Source organism: Vairimorpha necatrix, chromosome 9 (assembly GCF_036630325.1).
Source record: "Vairimorpha necatrix chromosome 9, complete sequence".
Classification (NCBI taxonomy): Eukaryota; Fungi; Microsporidia; family Nosematidae; genus Vairimorpha; species Vairimorpha necatrix.
The window spans coordinates 979,514-999,112 of record NC_088824.1 but is presented as its reverse complement, the minus strand read 5'-3'; the positions used below and the strand labels follow the sequence as shown (position 1 = coordinate 999,112).

General features: G+C 26.5%; 8 protein-coding genes and 1 non-coding gene across 9 annotated transcripts; 5 read left to right on the top strand and 4 right to left on the bottom strand.

The window, feature by feature from the left end:
• Positions 1-465: 465 nt before the first annotated feature.
• Positions 466-780, top strand: VNE69_09177 (uncharacterized protein; the record flags this gene model as incomplete). The annotated part of the gene is made up of 1 exon (XM_065474698.1): positions 466-780. One exon carries the CDS (start codon positions 466-468, stop codon positions 778-780), a length of 315 nt encoding a protein of 104 aa, XP_065330770.1.
• Positions 781-1,070: 290 nt separating this feature from the next.
• On the bottom strand, positions 1,071-1,307 carry VNE69_09176 (uncharacterized protein; the record flags this gene model as incomplete). The annotated part of the gene is made up of 1 exon (XM_065474697.1): positions 1,071-1,307. The coding sequence occupies one exon, from the start codon at positions 1,305-1,307 to the stop codon at positions 1,071-1,073; it is 237 nt and encodes a 78-aa protein (XP_065330769.1).
• A 141-nt stretch (positions 1,308-1,448) lies between these two features.
• On the bottom strand, positions 1,449-2,243 carry VNE69_09175 (mortality factor 4/mrg-like protein; the record flags this gene model as incomplete). The annotated part of the gene is made up of 1 exon (XM_065474696.1): positions 1,449-2,243. One exon carries the CDS (start codon positions 2,241-2,243, stop codon positions 1,449-1,451), a length of 795 nt encoding a protein of 264 aa, XP_065330768.1.
• Positions 2,244-3,295: 1,052 nt separating this feature from the next.
• On the top strand, positions 3,296-3,767 carry VNE69_09174 (uncharacterized protein; the record flags this gene model as incomplete). Its single annotated transcript, XM_065474695.1, has 2 exons — positions 3,296-3,371; positions 3,418-3,767. The coding sequence occupies 2 exons, from the start codon at positions 3,296-3,298 to the stop codon at positions 3,765-3,767; spliced, it is 426 nt and encodes a 141-aa protein (XP_065330767.1).
• Positions 3,768-4,643: 876 nt separating this feature from the next.
• VNE69_09903 lies at positions 4,644-4,726 on the top strand. Its single transcript has one exon. It is a non-coding gene; the product is annotated as a tRNA-Leu (tRNA).
• A 143-nt stretch (positions 4,727-4,869) lies between these two features.
• Positions 4,870-5,487, top strand: VNE69_09173 (putative SP-containing protein; the record flags this gene model as incomplete). Its single annotated transcript, XM_065474694.1, has 1 exon — positions 4,870-5,487. One exon carries the CDS (start codon positions 4,870-4,872, stop codon positions 5,485-5,487), a length of 618 nt encoding a protein of 205 aa, XP_065330766.1.
• A 263-nt stretch (positions 5,488-5,750) lies between these two features.
• Positions 5,751-6,272, top strand: VNE69_09172 (putative glucose-induced degradation protein 8; the record flags this gene model as incomplete). Its single annotated transcript, XM_065474693.1, has 1 exon — positions 5,751-6,272. The coding sequence occupies one exon, from the start codon at positions 5,751-5,753 to the stop codon at positions 6,270-6,272; it is 522 nt and encodes a 173-aa protein (XP_065330765.1).
• Positions 6,273-10,037: 3,765 nt separating this feature from the next.
• Positions 10,038-10,709, bottom strand: VNE69_09171 (putative SP-containing protein; the record flags this gene model as incomplete). Its single annotated transcript, XM_065474692.1, has 1 exon — positions 10,038-10,709. One exon carries the CDS (start codon positions 10,707-10,709, stop codon positions 10,038-10,040), a length of 672 nt encoding a protein of 223 aa, XP_065330764.1.
• A 2,575-nt stretch (positions 10,710-13,284) lies between these two features.
• On the bottom strand, positions 13,285-13,977 carry VNE69_09170 (putative SP-containing protein; the record flags this gene model as incomplete). Its single annotated transcript, XM_065474691.1, has 1 exon — positions 13,285-13,977. The coding sequence occupies one exon, from the start codon at positions 13,975-13,977 to the stop codon at positions 13,285-13,287; it is 693 nt and encodes a 230-aa protein (XP_065330763.1).
• Between the last annotated feature and the right edge of the window lie 5,622 nt (positions 13,978-19,599).

Genomic DNA, 19,599 nt, shown 5'->3' with positions numbered 1-19,599 from the left:
CTAAAGGAAGTGAAAATATTTAATATCATAGTAATAAACATGTCGTACTATAGAAACTGTACTAGTTTAGTATACACTATTTAAAGCTAAACCAAGGACTTAGAATCTTAAATACTTGATAGTACGATATTACTACTGTTACAAGATGTGTAAAAAAGGTGTAAGTCCTACATGATTCATTTAAAACTTAAGAACCTACTGCCTTATATTTTAATAGAAGGAGTCTGGTCACATCTTAAATGAAATATTACTTCTAGTATAGAATCAAAGAAAGGCATATTTCTGTAAATTCCAAAATATTTATTCAAATGAAAGGCGCACATATAGAAATCTTACAAATATGTATTTGAACTTTTTCTTTATAAAATCAGTACATATACGCCTCAAATTTAATTAAATTTGATATATCACCTTGATTAATTTTAAGGAGTACTCTATAAATAACACAAAATATCATTTTTACACATGTGTGATCCTTGTTGCTTATTTGTAGACTACAAATCTAAGAGTAGATTCGTACAGAGGCCTTTTGGTTATACTATTCTCCCTGATAAAATATTCTGCCCGTACTGCTCACAGGTCACCAGACCTGTGTACAGGAAAAATGAGTACATTTTCCGGGTGTGTTTTATACCTCTTATTCCTTGTATAAGGGGGTACCCTTATGTGGCCTGTCAAGGGTGTAAGAATAAGATAGGTAGGATTCAGAAAGAGTGTAGTGAATGTCATGTGTCTCGACCTTTTGAAGGGGACTACTGTATGATCTGTGGTACACCATGAAAATATAAATATTGAAAAAATATATCATATTAAATCTTTATTATACATTAAATCTTTACTAATTTAAATATTTCTAATTTAAATCTTTACTAATTAAATCTTTACTAATTTAAATCTTTTCTAATTTAAATCTTTTCTAATTTAAATCTTTCTAATTTAAATCTTTACTAATTCAAATCTTTACTAATTTAAATCATTCTAATTTAATCTTTCTAATTAATTTTATATGTGTTTTATAATACATATAAAATCTTAGAAACATATATAAAACTTTATTAAACATTGAATTGTTATGTTATTCTAGTACACTTATAATATTTCTCTTGTCTCCCACATCCTCTACAATATTTACTCCCATCTCTTGTCTTATCACACTTCTCACATATAAACCTCTTTATATCAATCTTATTCCTACACTCATAACATCCTAAAAACTCTCTACTAGTATAAAAGTTTATCTCCAATGTACAGATCTCCATATCATACGAGTCTACTATAAATATAGGCCGACTTAGTGCACTACACATTTCGCAATATATTAAGACAGGTAGTCTCAATAAAATACTTCTAATATAAACATATCTTCTGGTCTTTACAAGACCCAGGAAATTAAGAAAAGAAAACATGTTTCAAATAAATGGAAATGTTTATTATAAAATGTTTCAGATCTAAATATATTCTGTCTTGGTATAATAAATTTCTGAGTTTATTATTAAATAGTCTAAGAAATATAAGCAGAATGAGTAGACAGTGTTCTTGACATCTAGAGATGTCTCATGTTTAAGGAAATATTTCATAGTGAGGTAACAGACTTTAAGTCCTAAAATGAAACCTTCTTCGTCGATATTAGGATCAATATTCTGTCTAAAAGTGCTTTTATTAATATTATTTACCAAATTGCTATCTACATCTTTATTATATATATCTAGATTTTTATAGGGGACATTATCTTTACTATAGACAATATCTTTATTAGAGACATTATCTTTATTAAAAACATTATCTTTATTAGAGATATTTTTATTCGAGACATTATATTCCATCTCTCTTATAATATCATAAATCCCTTCTATACTCATATTTATCTCATCACCACTAAGGTGTATCTTATTATCAACCAAATGTCTACTAAACTTAACTATTATCTTACTCAAAGGATACTCCTTACTACTATACCTTAACCCCTTACTCTTCTGTACACTATCATACTGTATTATATCTTTAATAACAGTATTGTTTAATATTTCTGATTCTAAATTGTATTTACTAATCTTCTTAATATTCTCAGACGAGGAGACCAGTACATGGTCATGTAACTCGACCTCAGTGTAGTACTTGAAAGAAAGGATTTTGTAAATGAGTTTTTGTTTTGTATTTGTGTAGTCGAGAATACGGCCTTCTTGCCATTCTTCATTGTTTTTGAAAACAACGTATTGATTAACTTCAATTTTGGGAAGAACCATGGGGTAAAAAAAAGAGACGAATGTAGATTGCAAAACTATAAGTATGAGAGAACATACAGTAAATTTCTAGAGGGGAGATAATACATTTAAGTAAAAAAAGAGGCATGGGGTATGTATAGACTATAAGAAAAAGTATTTGTAGATTCTATTTGAAGACATCAAGTAAAATATCTGATTATCTGGTGGAATAATTCATATTCTGTAGAGCGAATGATATTTGAATTTCATATTGAGAATATGATTTAAATTTAATGGGCGAAGTTGAAAAACATTTTACATTTTTTAAGGTGAATGTAAAAAGTAATCTCTATTTTCTAAGGGGAGTGCATAAAAATATGCATATAATATAAGGCTGAATATAACCTCATCTATATTATATGCCAAGTCTGAATGTTGAACAAGAATTTTATAAATCGTAAGGAGAGATTGAATATCGTGTGATGGCAGTTAATTTATGCATTTTTATTGTGAGGGAGAAGAAAACAGTATAGAAAGGGAATTCGAGAGAAATCAAGTTGTGGCACAACTAATATAAGCTAATAGTACGTCTTACTGCAAATCAATCAATGTTCTAATGACTTCACAACAAGTAAAACTTGTTTTGCAGTTTTTTTCTCTAGCATTATGCAAAATATTTTTTTATTTTTGTGAAAAACAATTTGTTTGTTTGTTTATACAATTTTTTCATAAAGGTGAATGGCATCCGAATTCCATACTAACTCATGCATGAACTTAATCCAAAGTTTATATTTCAAAATTTTATACATACGATGACTAGGCTGCTTTGAGATTAAATTTTCATTGCAATAGATTCTATATTGCATAATAGGTTTATTGGAAATATGTCGTATTTTAATTAATGTAAATGTCATTTATATTGATTTTTTGATCAAATAAACATGTGGTTTTAAAAGACATATTTATGTAGTACAAATGTCATATGTAAATTAGTTGCAATAAATTTTTAAAAAACTAAGTGTATGCATATTTATTATTAATTTGTAAAATTTTTTTTTAATCATATATATATGAAAATTATTTTTATATCCCCAATGAACATAATATATTTTATAGCAACAATAATAAGCATAAACGTAGACCAACATTGTGAATCCCTACATGTTCTAAGTTCTAATCTCATAACTAAAATAAAAAAGATAGATAAAAAAATAAGACGATCAAAAAAAAAACATAGAACTTAAAAAGACAAAAAAAGATGAGGAACAACCAGGACCATCTAAACTTAAGAAAGAACCAGTAAACTTAAAGAATAAGACACCGGAAGATATTGGCATCACATTAGAAGACATAGATAATGCATTAGAAACAGAAGAATGTATTAGTTATAGCATACGCGAATTTAATAGAGAACTTGACTTATTTAAAAGTCAAAGTGACAGGCTTATAAATGATTTAGTACTTTTTAATAAGGAAACTATAGAATTTTTAGACTGTCTTAGAGATAATGAAGAAATAATAAGTGAGTTGATAAAAAATTTAAACGGGAATGAAAGCTCAATATAATAAAAAAAAATTTTATTACAAAATATTTTTTACTAATAATGACACTATATATAAAAAATATATAAACATATATATTTAATATGTAAAAAACTAAATAATAAATTTGATTTATTTATCTGATAAATATATCATGTGATGTATAAGATTTTATATGAATTAATAATAGAAATTTATTACAGGGAAATCAAAATGCAATATTAATCCATAAAGAAATCATTAAAAATAACTTAAACATCTCTGTCTTCATTACCTAAATATCTTTTAGGCTTTATGAATAAAGACCTTTGCGTACAATATCATACCAGAAAGAAGAAAAAAATGACCAGACGTATAGACATATTTAATAGATTAAGACACAAAACATCATATTATTGACTTATATATTCATGTACGTTCTTCTAATATTAAAAAATAAAATGCTTTTGAGTTGGGAATAAGCTGCACAAAATGCACAGTTATAAAAATCATAACTCTGAGACACCAAAAAGGACTATGTTGACTTTTGTATTACATGTTTATTTATACAAACAACAAGTCTCTTAATAAAGTGTACCAGATGAATAATAAATCTAGAAAATCACCAATATGATGCACTTTGTTACCATATAATCAATTTTCATTAAAATGCAAATCTTCAAATAAAAATAGAATTACTTTGTTTTCTGGTCTTTGTGGATTTATTGCTTTTGATATGGACTATTTTATCCTATAATAATTTTTCTAGAAAATGGCTATATATAACCGAAATACAATCCCCATATTGCAACATCTTTGAATCAAATTGACTATATAAGCAAATTTATTGATGTGTAAGTTCAAAAAGATTAATTCAACATTTATATAGCCCATCATATTCCAAATATACCTTACATACAAGGTAACGTGGCCGAGTGGTTAAGGCGGTGGACTTAAGATCCATTTATCAATTGATAGCGTGGGTTCGATCCCCACCGTTACCATTTTGTTCATTAAAAGTTTGACTTAATTTATTTTTACAAAATTAAATAATTTTATACACAAAATATTTATCATCTTTGTTTTATTTGATCATTTTTTTAATTTTAATTTTTCATTTAAATTAGTTATTATATTATACCCCAATATGAACAATAAAAACAAGTTATTAATATTTGTCTGCACATTCAGCATGTCACTGATGTTTTTTCTATACTGGCACTATTTTATGTCTACCAATACAATAACAATAACTGATCAACACATCAATAAACTCAATATTGACAGTGCAATTGATGCTTTACAATCACGGGGAAAAGGATACACCAGAGATCAATACAAAAGCATATTAATAGCACTTGGAATATATTCTAACGTGAGAAGTAAAATGATAGAAAACGAATTACCAATAAAAAAGATAATAATTGATAATTTTATGTTGTCGCTGAATAATTTTGTATTTTCAAGGAAGAATGGAATTGAAGAATGTCTTGAAAGTAAAGATGAATCATATAAGTTTGTTAAGGAATATTTAAATTTACTAATAACGCCTTCTGAGAGAATAAACCTTCCTAATGATTTCAAAGAATATACTTGGGAACCATTTGCACTATTAAAAAAGAAAGTCGAAGAAAAATATAAAGATGTTATAGAAACTATAAACAAAACTATGCTGGCGGTAACTATAAACGATATAAATAAAGACATGAGTGCTTGTGAAGTAGTGTGGGGAAGTTTATTTACATATTTATCAAAAGTAATTTAATAAACAATAATTAATAATAATTTGTAAATAATATTTTATAAAATGAATGTTAATAATTATTACTAGTATAAAAAATGTATTACTGTAAATCAATAATGTTTTAATATATCTTATCGAATATATTTACATTACAGATCATATTCTATAAAAAAACAAAACAAATATTTTTTTTTATAAATTACCTTAATTGATAAAATTAACAAAAATAATTTTTTTATAATTTTTTCATATATTTTTTTATCTTTCAACTGCCCTTCGCTCAAATGGAAAAACACAAAGAAATCAAACTAGTCTTAAAAAAGATCATCCAAGATCATCTTCATTTCTCTTGTTCAGAAACCACTTTTACTCTTCTTAACAACAAAGAAGATAAAGAGGTATTAAACGACATGTCAACAAGGCGGAACTTAATATTTTTTATAAAAAACAACGAGTCCCATAACGCCTTCCTATACATGAAAGATTTTCTGTCATGTGAAGACGAGCTATTTGTTAAATTGGCTAAGTTGTCGTTTATAGACTTCATATCTAATGACAAAGTACAAGAAGGAATTGAATTCGCCAAAAAGTATTTTACAAATCTGAGTGATAAACCTTTATTGTCACTTGTTGGATATGAAAAATCAAGTTGTGAAGAATTTAAAAAAATAAGTGAAAGTGTAAATAGAGAGGAAATTATGAGTAGAGTTAATTCTTATGTGTTTAAAAAGTATACTAGTAGAGGAGAATCATTGTTACATAGTACTATAGCGTATTATAATACTTTACAAAATAATAGTGAATAAAGTATATGTAAAAAAATTACATGAGCATTTTTGTAAAGTTATAATGTAATATACTTCAAAATATTATGAAAAATAATGGTTTTAAAAAAGACAAATGTGTTTAAATTATTTTTAAACTTCAACATCAAAAAAAATATAGCAATATTTGAGAGTTTTGAAATAAACAGTGTAAATTTTTTAGATTTTGTTGTCTTATAAAAATTTAAGGTAGAAAATACGTATATATAAAATTTAATCTAAATTTATAAATATTAAAAAAAATTTAAAAGATGAATTGATTATCTCGACAAATCTTTAATTTAAATAAATTTTTTAACTTTATTAAATGAGAATGCAAAGTTCTTGCTATTATAAAATTAATCTTTTTTCATTGATATATTACATCTTGTAATTGTACGCAACAACAATTTGAGTTCAGTTATTATTTCAAAACTATGCAATTTAGAATATTAGTGTACTTTGTTTTATCAAAATATTCAAACGAATACATCAAAAAGTAGTTGTTAAAAACTTCTAACCGTCTAATCTTCAAAGATGCAGTTAAATATCTAAATTTGACTTTGAAAAACATTTATATAGTCCAGAAAGATGGGCAACCAGCGTTTTAGTACGAAAGTAAAAACAGGTAAATAAAAAATAACATTTTTTTTGAATTAAAACATGCAAAAATTTTAAAAATCGACTTGATTAAATTTTACGTAAAAGTTCTCGGAAAGGCTTGATTTGTACAAATTACATGAAAGATATAAAAGTTAAAATTTGTTGGTTATGCAATATATTGTAAATTTTTTTTTATTTTCACTGAAAGATAAACATAATACAATAAAAATAGAATTGAAACGGTCGTTATTCCACTGATTGTATTAAAATATTAGTATAATTGTCTATTATAATCACTTTCAAAATTTTTTAACTCATTTATATTGTAGGATTTCTTAACTATATAACATACATAATAGGCATGGTGATAGTGCATAATATTTTTGTAAATGTAAAACAAAGACTTTATTTCTCTCATTATTTAAACATTATATGCTGCCAATGCCGACCAAAAAGAAAAATCGCAGAAACCAATCAGAAAATTTGATGACTAGTAGAACATAAAGGAATTTTAAGAATTACGGGGGCAAAGTGTATAATAAAGTGATTTTAATAAGAGATATTTGTAAAAATAAAAAGGACCATAAGAAAACATTTTTGTCATTAATATAGGCAATTTTAACATTATATATAAGAAATTAAGGCATCTTAGTTGTATTATTATAACATAGATACAAAATGTATTCTCTATAATATATTTAAAAAATAGGCATAATAAAGACTGAAATATCATATAGAATAATTAGAGACACACACCATAGTATATGAATTTTAAAAATCATTATACGGATAAAAAACAATATAATTAAGACTTTATGTACTGTATTGAATGTGGTAAATAGTAAAACAAGATAATAAAACATTAGACGCACACATCGCACAATTTTATTAAACATTGATGATATGATGTTTACATATTTTTTTAAATGTTTATTTTATTCTTAAATGAAAGTTAAAATTTACTGAGAATTTTAAGTTTTAGTATAGATACGATAAAGTATATAATCCCAATAACTTTATTAATGCAAATTACCTCTATAATTAATATTTAAATTTTTTTTTTATGAGATTAAAAATGAGAATAAAAATGGCACCATTTCGCAAAAATATCACGATTACATATAAAAAGAGCAGTTATCGAGAATTTAAAGAACAGTAACAATAAATAACGTTTAAAACAACACAAAAAATACCTCGAAAACAAGACGAAAACTCTTATCGAATTATAAATTTGGAAGTAGTATTTTTAATATCTAGACTATACATGAGAGTGTCAAATAACAAAAAGCTATTCGTAAAATTAAAATTTTTATATTTTTCATGTATTTAATACTTTTTAATTATTCTGTCTCAATTATTTATACGTGTTTATTTAAGTCTAAATTTTAGGCTTTATAAGTTATGAACAACTATCTTAATTGTTCTATAATTGTCAGTATTTACCTTTAACTTCCGATTATCGATTTATATGACATTAAAAATCGGGTTATATTGTTTCAAATTCTAGATTTGAATTAGTTCATTCACAGGATTATTGTATTTCTAGATGAAAGTAATTTTATAATGAAAATGGCATTGATATAATACAATGATTAATATAAATTTGTTAGTAGCATCAAACAATTGGTGGTTTCAACAAAAAAGTAAATGCCAAAATAGGAAAATTAATAAGCGATATTAATTCGATATATAGCCTTGATTTATTGATATTACATTAAAGAACAACATTACTTGTGGACTGATGGTTCTCCCTCAGTCCGAGAAGACGGTTTGTACTTAAAACATTTATTATTTCTATTCATCTTCATGCCTCTCTTGATGAATTTATTATATGTTTAAAGGCGTAAAAATATTACACATTTTTCCTCCATAAACATAATTGGCAAAAGAAGGAGAATACTTATAATAGTATTTTCTAGTCTCCGGGGTAATCTTAGGTCCACGTGAGATTTTTCACTTGACATTACTAATTGTATATTTGCTACAAGATAGAGTATATTAAAAAAAAATAATCGAAAGTTATTCTTGAGATCATTCTGAAGAATACGCAGGAAAAAGCGATTATTCCTTACGGAATAATGCGCAATTAGATTTACAGTATAAAATAAGAAAAATTATTATAATTTACGATTGTAAAGTAAAGTGGTTGAAGTATATTTTTTGCTTTATGTGTATTCAAGAATTTTAAATTTTTTTTGAAAGGGTTAAAGAACGATTAAGATACTAATATGCAATCAATATACAGTAAAACGTCTATACGTGAAAATTTTTAAAACATGTTTTGTTTGTTCAAAAATGAAAAAAAATAATAAGAATCTTTGAATAACTATTTATGTATAATAAATTTAACGTTAAGTCAATAATAATAAATCATCTTAGCGTAAAATATCACAAAGATATTATAAGACGATCCTTTCTAAGCTGATTGTCATGCCAACACAATAAAGTTGTCAACACCCCCACTCTAACTTTAATATTTTTCTTTTTATATTAGATGATGATATATGATCATAGGAATGTATTAAATACTTCAAAAATCCATAAAAAATTTTGATTGTTATCAATAAGTTTTTGAAAATATTTTAAAAAGCTTAATTAATAAATTGTTATTAATTATAAAAATGTCTCAAAAGTTTATTTAGAATCTAAAACTCCTGGAAATATTTTAAGTTAAATATTAGGAAAATACAAAGTTTACATAAGAGTCAAGCTGAACTGTCACGCTTTGTTTTATATTGAAACTTTGAATTTAAATAGGCAAAAGCTATTCGTCGTACAATAAAAACCAATAAATAAATTGTCATAATACCCTAAAAATAATTGAATTTGATAAGGATGAGATGAATTGGTTTACAAATAAAACTAGAGACGTTATGTGCATACCACGATGTTTTTTTAGATTAGTGAAACTGTATGAGAATGAAATATATGTATTTTTACAAATAATTTGCGTAGAAAACTTTACGAAATATATAAAATATATTGTAATAAATACATATTAGTGCGAAAGTATTTAAAATCAACATTATTAAAATAAGTGTTTAGAAGCAAAAAGCTAATAATAACAAAAAATTGAAAATGCATTTATAAAACAATATAAAATTTGATAAAATACTCTTTCAAACACAAACACATAATATTAAATAAAACTTTTACTTAAAGTATTTAACTTTCAAAATTAAAAAACTTTGCAGTATTTTTAACATTAAGTAAGCTTAAAAACGCAAATAAAACTCCCCAAACGTAATCATCGACTCCCACATCTCGTTCTTTTCCTTTACACACATGTTTTATTTTATATTCGTGAAGTCTTAATATAAAATCTTCGTCCCATTTTTTTTCTACAAATCTTTTCAATGATGCAAATGGTTCTTTATGATATTTCCACATTGAACCAACTAGTTTGTGAATATCGTCGTTTTGAAATAATAAATAAAATAATCGATTGATACATTCGAAACGAACATCTCTACTGCTACTAAAACATTCTTTTATTCCATTTTCTTTCAAAAAAATATCTTTGCCCAGCGAAGACAAAAAATTATCAACTACATTTTTATCCATACAGAAATTTGTGTTTGCCTCGTCATCACGTAGCCAGCTAGTTCTTACGTCAGAATATATTCTTAGCGCTATTAATGTAAGTTTATATTGCTCTTGAGTGTGTCCGGGAAATCTAGCTGCTAATTCTTTCACTGCATCGTCGATATTCAGTTTCCCAATATACTGGTCAGTTATGACAGCAACGCCGATCTTTTGAGAGCATGATAATAAAAGTATGATTGCCGCAGAACTTAATGTTAACAATCCTACAACAACAATAATTTTTCTACTCATTAAGGGGATGGTATAAAAAAACTATTCATTAATAAAATAAGTACTATTTATTTGGAACATCTAAAAACGATCCTATAAAAATTAAATTCTCAAAATCGATTACTATCGGTAATGCTTATTGGTTTTCATAAACGACTTAAACTGGAGGGCTTATAAATTCGTATTGCTTGGTTCTGCTTTTGAATTAAAAATATGCTCTAAATATGTTCTAATCAATACCTATTAATGACAAGAAATCATATAATAAAATAAGAGAGTTACAATTTATCAAAATAATAAACATTTTTTGTATTTTTTTAAAACATCAAATTAAAGAACAAAATAATTTAGGGGAAAACGTGATTAAATCAATCTTTTCATCAGATTCTAATTAAATCATAAATAAAATTTAGTGAAAAAATTTTTAAATTTTAAATTTAGAATATACACCTTTTTAGTGCATTATAATTCTATCGGTTCTTAATACAGACGTTTTAAAATCAATATACGTATTTTTTTATAATATTGAGAGACAGAAATTTGTGCACATTACCTTTAACAAATTTTAATCATCCTAAGTCGAAATTTTAATTACATCTGCAGCTTAGCACTATAACTATATTTGAATGAAAATAGCTTTTATTTTACCATAAAAAATTAACGATTGAATATTAATTTAATTCACATGATATAACAATTAGTATTTACACAAAAAATGGGTAAATGGCCGTTGGAACCCGCTTTGAAAATTCAAAAAAAGAGAATAAAACATAAATTTAATTAAAGGGACTCAACGATTTATTTTTAATATGAAAAAAGACAATTTATCCGGTGATTTTTTGAAATTTGGAAATCCTCGAGGAAGTGTAAAAGATGCCTATAGTGTTCGTCTTTGTTTATGTCTAGATCGAATATCTCTTTGAGAAATGAGCCAAAATCAAATAAATCATTCGGGATTGTGTCTCAGAATTGCTAGGGGTTGCAGCATTGATGGAATGATTCATAGTACTGGGCTCCATACCTTTGCTTGTCTAATGTGGCCTGTATGCTACTCATTGATTAGAGATCATAATAGAAACAGTTTATACATTATTTATAAGTACTTCAAGGAAATAGCAGTATTTTACTAGTTACAGAAACGAGCAAGGCGCATGCCGATTCAGCATCAAATGTTTCCAAAATAAACTTTTCTTTGTTTTCCATGTAAAAATACATTTCATCACTAAAAAGCCCATCTACCCAAATAAAAATTGTTTTTGCCACTTTTGCCATTTTTTGGAAGGGGGTCCTTCTAAATTTCAAAGCGGGTTCCAAACGGTCATGTACCAAAAACGACCCCAATAAAAAACATATACGTTCATTTAAAACCATTTTGCTTTGTTGAGCTTTATAATATCTAAAATTTAGATAAAATACATAAATCTAGTACAAAACAGCAAACTTAAGAATTCTTCCTATATTATAACGCATTTTAAAGTAGTTTTGACATAATACAAAAAAAATTTCGATATAAGAAATGGTACTATTGCCTATATTTACAATACAGATACGCTAAGGATTTTTTAGTTAGTTTTTGAGGTAGCTTGGGCCTTAAGTTATGAAAAATGGTCGACGAATGATAAATATCGTCTTTACATCAGAGCAATAATTGTATTAAAAATATAATTTAAAAGTTACAAAAAGGCTACAATATTTTCTTCACGTTTTATGTTCAGTTAAAAAGAGACAAATTATTTAGTTTACAATAAAGAATGTAAATACTGTAGTCGCTTGCACTATAAATTGTATATAAAAGGGTTGATTTGAGCTTTTTAAGTTTTGATAAACGCAGCAATCGTGTAGGTTTACAAATAATTTATTTTGCATAAAATATTTATGATAGGCGGATTACACTAGCCTTTATAATAGATAACTTATAAAAATATAATCAATTAAGCAAAAATTCCAAGATCAAAAGAACCTAACTTACGCGAATGTCCTACATATTCTGACCAAGTTTATTAAAAAAATAAATTTCGAGGTAAGATCGTTTGACGAACCATGTAAACAATGTTTTATTTTTTTATTTAAGACTCTGAAAAAAATAAATTTTACATGTGCGAATTATAGAAATAAATAGTATAATTCATACGTTATCATTTTATGTTGATTATGATAGCCTTTATTGTCCTTAATAAACTGTAATTTGATGTATTTATTAAAATTGGACTATTATTTGTATCTCTGATTAAATATAGAGGCTTTGAAGATATATAATAAGTTGTTTTTTGCGTATTAAAGTATAACATGTTGTCTCTTATGTTTTTAATTCACATTTATGTTACACTTTATAGGAATTGTTCGTGATTGAAAAATGAAAAGATCTAAAGTTTGTATAAATAAAAAATTTTATTTAAATCTTAGGAAAATATAATAGAAAACTATAAAGAATATCATTTATATTTAAAAAATTAAACCATTTTTCTACTGTTGGTGCTGATTGATCTAAGCAATCAAAAAGAAATTTTGTGTCAATTCATATTCTAGAGAAACTGAACAAGCCTACTTGACACTTAAATAGGCGTTAAATATATTCTTATTGTTTGTGCAGTAGATTTTACAAGTTCTGAAAGTATTTTAAAATAGCGAAGATACACCCCCAAACATGGTCCCCAATATTTACTGTTTTTTCTTCTCCTTTATATACAACCTTTATTGTACATTGATGCAGTAATTTTCTGATCTTTTCGTCCCAATTATTTTCCGCTTTACTTTTTAATGTAGCAAATAGTCCATTATAGAATTCATCATTGTATATATCAAACTTTTCTGTACCATCAATTGTAAATAACAACTGTAATAATGTTTCAATTAGTTTCAAATTCCAATTACGGCCACTATAAATTTCATTTATCCCATTTTCCTTAGAAAACATATATTCATGTAAAGAAGACATAAATTTGTCTAAAAAACTCATGTTTATTGAAAATAGTTCCACGTTTTCATGTGTATCAAACCAATTACTTCTTACATCAGAATATACACGCAGGGCCATCAATATATTTTCATTTTGTTTTTTAGAAAAATTCTGATATCGGTCTTCCAATACTATCAATGTTTCATTAATATTAAGCTTACCGATGTAATAGACATACTTAACTTTAGCATTAAGATTATCAATATTTTTATCAGTAAGATCTTCATAATTACCTTTACCAGTAAAAAAGAATAAATATAAGATTACTGGTAAACTCAGTAATATTAAACAGACCAAAATATTAATTTTTTTGCCCATAAATGAATGAGGCATTGATATTAAAATTTTTTATAATTAGGAGCTAAATTGTCATTGGTCAAACTCCTAACCATAGAAATATTTTATATAAAAAATAAATAAAACAAAACTCAAAATTTCCTAAAATATACTTTGTGTAAAAGTTTAATTAATTTTTTTTAGAAACATTAACCAAATTCGGGGTTATTACAAAATAAGCAAAAAGGAGAATTTTCAATTATCCACCCACCCTAGGCTTATACAAACAACACAATTTTTACCGTTTGTTCTGCTTTACACAAGTCAAAGAGAACGTAGAGAAGCCGTTAAATATCAATATGAAATCGTAAAATATAAATAGCGCTACCTGTGTATTTTTTACGATTTTTGTTATTTCAAATATTTACTTCAACCATCTAGTTAATCAAAACTTTTCTTTACCATACATTTTAATGCATTATATTAGAAATTTTGTTGAATTTCTATATAATGGATATATTTAAAAGTAAATTACGCTGACATTAATGTAAATATGTGGACAATAATTGTATTAATAGATGAGATTTTGATTCGAAAAAATGATCAATCATTGTTTGTATATTTGCCTTATTTTGACAAATAAATCTTTTATAGATCACAAATCGAATTATTATTTCTTCTTTGTCTTTAAAGACCAATGAATTATTAAAAAGTACAAATTAAAGTATATATTATATAAATGGGAATTTATAAACCACAAACATTATAATCTACGTATTATATTTATAAAATGTTAAGAATCTCAGTAAACAATAGATACATGAAAACAAATATCTCTTATGATATTATGACAAATTCAAAGCACCTATATTGTAAAAAAGATTATCTAGACGCCCTATTGTCAATTTTATTATGTTTCATGTTCAAGGTAAATCAAAGAGAACACTTTTGTCTTGTGTAGATTTTTATTTTCTTCTTCAGATTTTTTCCGCTTCGCTAACAACAATTTGAATAGAAAACAAATAATTTGATTTTTATATAAATAAGTGTGTTCAATTAAATCGATTATCTCACATATTCTTTGTGAATGTATGTATCGGGGCCAGTAATATATAAAAAACATAACTATAGAGATAAAAAGTATCTAAAAATTATAGTACTAAAGCTTTTTTTAAAAAAATGTTGTTTAGTATAGAACATTGGAGCCAAGAGACTTATATAACTGCTGTTCAAATATGGATTTATCATGCAATGGGAATTTATTTAATTTATTATTTATAATCAACATCCCTCCCCTTTTCGAATCAGCTCCTCGTCCACTAGTCTTTTTAATTGCAAGGCATGCCTTTTGTGAGACTTAGTACCAATTTTAATTAAATAAGAACTTCATTCCAAATTACTGGATAAATCCTTTTTTCCAATAGTGCGGCTTGCCCTTTGTCACGTTTTCGTTCTTTATTAAAACCGTATCCCCAACAGTAAAGACTTCTTCTTTTAGCATCTTATCTGTACCTTTAAATATTGTAATATATATTAAATTGTGTTATTTTAACCAATTCTTCATATTTTTTATCTAATGCTTTGGTTGGTGTGTATCCCAATCCTACGTGATAAGAGTTATTATATATTAAAATGGCTTCCTGCACTTTTGTTTTCAAAACTTGTCATCATCGTTTTTATTCACCATCTCTTGTAGAGTTCTATTAAACCTTTCCACTCTCCAGTTCAATTGATGATAAAATGGTGTCGTGTAATGTAACTTAATATTATTTGTATTTGCAACAGTTTTAACGCTGTTGGTTTAATTTTCTTTTGAGCTGTCCGGAAAAAGCGTTTTATCGGTATCGTTTTATTTATTTCCTATATAAATAGGCTACTTTTTGTCCGGACCAATTGTTAATACACCTTGCAAATCCCTTTCTGGTGTAAAAATCTAATCCTGGTATTATATAATTTTTGTTTATAGGGCCTATAATGTCTATTTCCACCTTTTCGCCCGGAGAATAAGCTGTTACGAATATAAATTTATTTTTTCAGATTATACATCTTTTATACAGTACAGCCATCTATCGCCTATAAAGTTATTGGGCTAATATCAGGCCAATTATATTCGTTTTTTAAGTTATAAAAAATTGGGTTTGCATCTCTATGTGGAATTTTTTTTATGCTTTTCGAATATTATTTTAATTTTTTCTTGTTTTGATAAGGGTTCATTTTTCGTCACTTCGTTAACGCTATTTTCTGTTTCTTCAAAGCTCCTACTGAAGGCGTCTACGTGTGACATTTCTTCACCTTTTCTATAAATCTACTAAATGGAAATTACTAAGTCGATCAAGCTATCTGTAAATTCTCAAAGATTTAATTTCTCCCTTATTATGTGTTTCCAAGGCCTTATGATCTGTAATGGTCTTAAATTCCTTTCATATAAATAGTATTTATAATGTTCCATTCCTCATAGCATAGCTAAGCATTCTTTTTCACTTATTGAATAATTTATTTCTGTCGATTTAGACTTCTTAAAGCATATGCGATCGGAACCTTGTCCCTCGTCAGGCCGAGACAATATGGCACCTAAGCCTTTGTTGAAGCGTCTTTTTTCAAGATAAATTCAAGGTTATAATTCGGCTGGTGGAGTTCTATTCGTTTACTAAAATTTTTTTTTAACTTTTGACAGCTGTCAGGGGGTTTTCTGCCCATATGTATTTTACTTTTTGCTTTAAGATTGTATAGAGGCCCACATAACATTGCGCAGTTTCAAATCAAATTTCTTTTGTAATTTATCATTCCTAAAAATTCTTGAAGTTTTTTCTTGTTTTCTGGATTTTGAAATTTATTTATTGCTTCTATTCTCGATTTTCGGCCGATATTTATTTTTTTTTATTGTTGTATCCTAAAAATTTTATTCGATTGGCTTTTAAAATAGTTTTCTTTTCGTTAATATTAAGATTTTTGTCCTTTAATATTTTCATTATTCTGCATAAGTTTCTATCGTGTTCTTCACTTGTTTCTTCATAAATTAAGATGTCGTCTACGTAAACTATGCACGCCTTTCCTATTTCATCTTATAGAACATGATCTATGTATCGCTTTAATATGGCAGGAGCATGCTTAAATCCCATCGGCATTACTTTCCATTCATACAAGAAATGCTTTAATCAAAAAGCAGTTTTATGTTGGTCCTTTTTCGCTAGCGGAATGTTAAAGAAACCATCTTTTAAATCCAAAATCGTGAAGAATTCTTTGTCTCTCGAATTGCTACTAAATGTTCAATTTTTGGTAGGCTATATCTGTCTAATTCTACCAATTTGTTTAGTGCAACCAAATTAAGTGTTACTCTTATACTATTATCTGGTTTTACTACTGGTCGAATGTTATTTAGCCATGTAGATTTAAATAGCTTATATAAATCATTTTTATCAAATTTCTTATCAAGACTTCCATTCAGGATTCAAACTTCTCGGGAAAGCTATATACTTTCTCTACAACCATAGCATCTTTTTGAGTATTTATTTCACATTCATACTGATCTTTTGAAGTTATCATTATTTCAATTCCTTCTTTTGCAATCAAATTTTTTTCTTTACATACTTTTAATAAAAAAAAAAACTTTAACAAAATTTTAAATTCTTGTAAAAAAAACTTACATAAGACATGATACTTAACCTCAAAGGTTTTCTCAAGACAAGTTTTGAACTTTAATTGGCATGGTTTTTTTCTTCTTAAACTTTTTTTTAATCTAACTGTGTTAGAAATGAAATTGTTGATAGATCCTGTATCAAAAACTTTCATAATTTTTTTGTTCTCAATGTATACAAAATTTTCTTCTTAATAATCTCTTCTAATTCTTTTAAGACTTCATTTATTTGAAGCAGCTTTTTGTTATTGTATTTAGGCTTTGATCCCTTATTTCCAACCTCCTTAGGACCATTACGAACAACTTTCTTATTGCTTTTTTCATTTTTCCCATAACAATTCTTATCTTATCGTTCAATTCTTATCTTATCGTTCAATTCTTTGTCAATTTTTTCCATTATAAAAACTTGCTTAGGTTCGTTATCATTTAAAAAACAACAGCTCGTTATGTAAGCCTTCAAATGCAGAAATTCTCTTCTTTTTTCTAGCGTAATAATTTTTAAAGTTTCTTTAGAGTCCATTTTTACTACTTTCGATTTCTTCTTTACTTTTTCGATGAATTCCTTTGCGTTCTGATCCTTTTTCTGGAAAAGGCGTTATATATATACTACTTCAATTCTTTCTTCCCTAAATTCGTTCAATGGTGCTTCTTTTCACTTGTCATATGCTAGAAAGGAACTTATTGTCAGTTCCATAAATTTAGAGTGCCATTCAATTATACCGTAACTGGCTTTTCTCAGAAAATATTCAATTCTATCCAACGACTCCAATTTTTTGAACCATCTAAATATTTAGTACCTCAAAAGTTCTTGTGTTAGATTTTTTATGTTAATACTGGGTTGTTCACAATTCTCCACTATGATGTTCAAATATAAATTTATCATTATGTATGAATTTATTTTTTAATCAACAATAACAAACCCAAATTTGCTGGAAGAACGTAATTTACGAGATAATACATAAATACAATAAAATAATATGTTTTATTGGTTTTGCTATTAATAATCTTCGACAATCGTCGTACAGCATTATATAAAAATACTAATTTGTTGATAAATGTTGTATAAACCAATAAAATTTATATACAGAGAAGGGTTATGATGCATAATATAAATAAAATAGGCACATTAGGTTTGATTAAAACAAAATGAAAAAATCTTTAAGGAATATGTTTATTGTATTGCATATTTCCTTTTAAAATATTTATAGAAAAAGTACTCTCTAAAAATGACACCACATATAAATGTCGTAATATATATATGCCACAAGTTGCCTGTGCCTCCGTGTTCGGCAGAAATGTGTTTGAAAATTTCAAATAGAGTTAGATATGATACACACATAATTTTTGCTATAAGATGTGTTGGGTCTTCCTGATGATATATTGTGTAAAATAATCTAGAAATTGATTTTTAGACATTGTGTGCTTTAGTCACAGGAGATATTGCGTATAAATGAGGAAAAATAATAGGTATCATATAAAGTAGTTCAATGCTTCTCTTCTTTACTTAAACTATCGTATGACTTGTAAAAACGCTGGGTGCTATTAAATTTGGGATTTATAGAGCCAAATTATGGAACTTGAAGAAGTATAGGATAGTATTATCGTAACCCGTATGGCAACGATTTACAACAAGTTGGCGAGACCTGGGGAATTGATCGTCGCAGCTCATTAAATCCAGAATTAAAAATGTTCAAGATGCATTGATAATAGGGTCTTTCCCTTTCGATAAGATGCCTCATTTTCTCAGGCTAACCTACTGTACCCGAAAATCATATCTGTTATTGGTCTCAGGAAGCGAAATAAGTATAAATTTTGGGCGATTTATCTGAAGCCAAATCAAAATTAATAAGCCGATGTTTGATTCCGCGTATATAATGAAAGAATTTTTAGTGAGTAAGAATCTCAAGCGACAGCCGAATGGAAAACATGGCAAAATACTTTTATGATGTCCTCGCGACGAACTGGGCCTAATATATGGGGTTTAAAACAGAAATAATTCCCTACGTAATCATTTGGGACGGTATAGTGACTAAGTTTCACAAATC